The sequence below is a fragment of the Nestor notabilis genome, unplaced genomic scaffold, assembly GCF_000696875.1.
Source record: "Nestor notabilis isolate BGI_N333 unplaced genomic scaffold, ASM69687v1 scaffold13860, whole genome shotgun sequence".
NCBI lineage: Eukaryota > Metazoa > Chordata > Aves > Psittaciformes > Psittacidae > Nestor > Nestor notabilis.
In genome coordinates this window covers 27777-28829 of record NW_009911667.1, presented here as the reverse complement: position 1 = coordinate 28829, position 1053 = coordinate 27777, and the positions used below count along the sequence as shown (strand labels likewise).

General features: G+C 45.1%; 1 protein-coding gene across 1 annotated transcript in view; it reads left to right on the top strand.

Annotated features, from left to right (window-relative positions):
• The window catches only part of B4GALT1 (UDP-Gal:betaGlcNAc beta 1,4- galactosyltransferase, polypeptide 1), a gene marked incomplete at its 5' end in the record, with an annotated part of 11420 nt that extends 10670 nt beyond the window's left edge, over positions 1–750 (top strand). Inside the window, 2 exons of the mRNA XM_010015925.1 lie at positions 1–40; positions 615–750. The exon at positions 1–40 is cut by the window's left edge and continues 47 nt beyond it. Coding sequence (XP_010014227.1) covers positions 1–40; positions 615–750 — 176 coding nt within the window. The remainder of the gene's footprint in view (positions 41–614) is intronic.
• Positions 751–1053: the final 303 nt, after the last annotated feature.

Sequence of the window (1053 nt, the reverse complement as noted above, 5' to 3'; positions counted from 1 at the left end):
GGCATTCCCGGGACCGGAAGAACGAACCCAACCCTGAGAGGTGCGTCTCCCTGTCCCATAGCATATTGAAGGGGTGCCTCCCACCCTTGTTGCTCCAGCTGCTTGGCTTCCTCTTTGCCAGGCAAAAAGCCTCATCTTGGAAAATGTGGGGCCATCCCTTCCCTTGCTGACCTCTCTGTGAGCTGCCCCTTTTCCCTCCCCACTTTATTACCTTACCACAGACGTTTTACCCACTGTTTCTTCTTTTTTTTCTTCCTTAAATGCAGCAAATTAAGCTCTGAGTAATTGTTTCCAGCCTGTCTTTGGCATAGAAAACCTGAGCTCCGTTGCAGAGCAGGAAAAGGACCCGTGTGATTTAAAAGCTTGTCTGCTTTTTCCTGGCTAAAATTTGACCCCATGGAGATGCCTTTGCCCACTGCTCAGGCTGGCCAAATCTGGGAGTTTATGGGACCCATAGTAATAATACTCAGGTTGTACTTAAAACACAGGAGATGCTGCCTGAGAGGCTATAGAAATGTCATGCAAAGTTCGGGTAGTTTAAATGGTTTTTTTCTTTCCTTTCTTTGTTTCTCTCACCCCTTCCTTTTTGTGTTTTCCCCCCACACCTTCTGCAGGTTCGACCGAATTGCTCACACAAGGGAGACAATGAGCTCTGACGGCTTAAACACACTATCCTATAAGGTCTTAAGAACTGACAAGTACCCTCTGTATACAAAGATCACGGTGGATATTGGCTCACCAAACAGCTAACATCAGAGAGACCTTGCCTGTGTGGACCAGGACATCTGGCCTCACTGATGCTTTATATCTGCTGGTTTCTAACAGTTGCAATGAACAGCAACAACTTAAAAAGGCCTCTTTTGGCATGCCAAAGTGTCTCCAAATTGGTTGGACAAGTGCTTTTATTGTTTTTTTAAATTCCAAACTTGACTTTTCACAACTTTCTAGCTCTCTGTTGTTTTGTAAGTCCAGGAGCTATACATAGGAGTTGTAAATACTTACTTTGCCAGAAAACGTTGAATCTGATCTGTTTGCTGCTGTGCTCCCCATGTT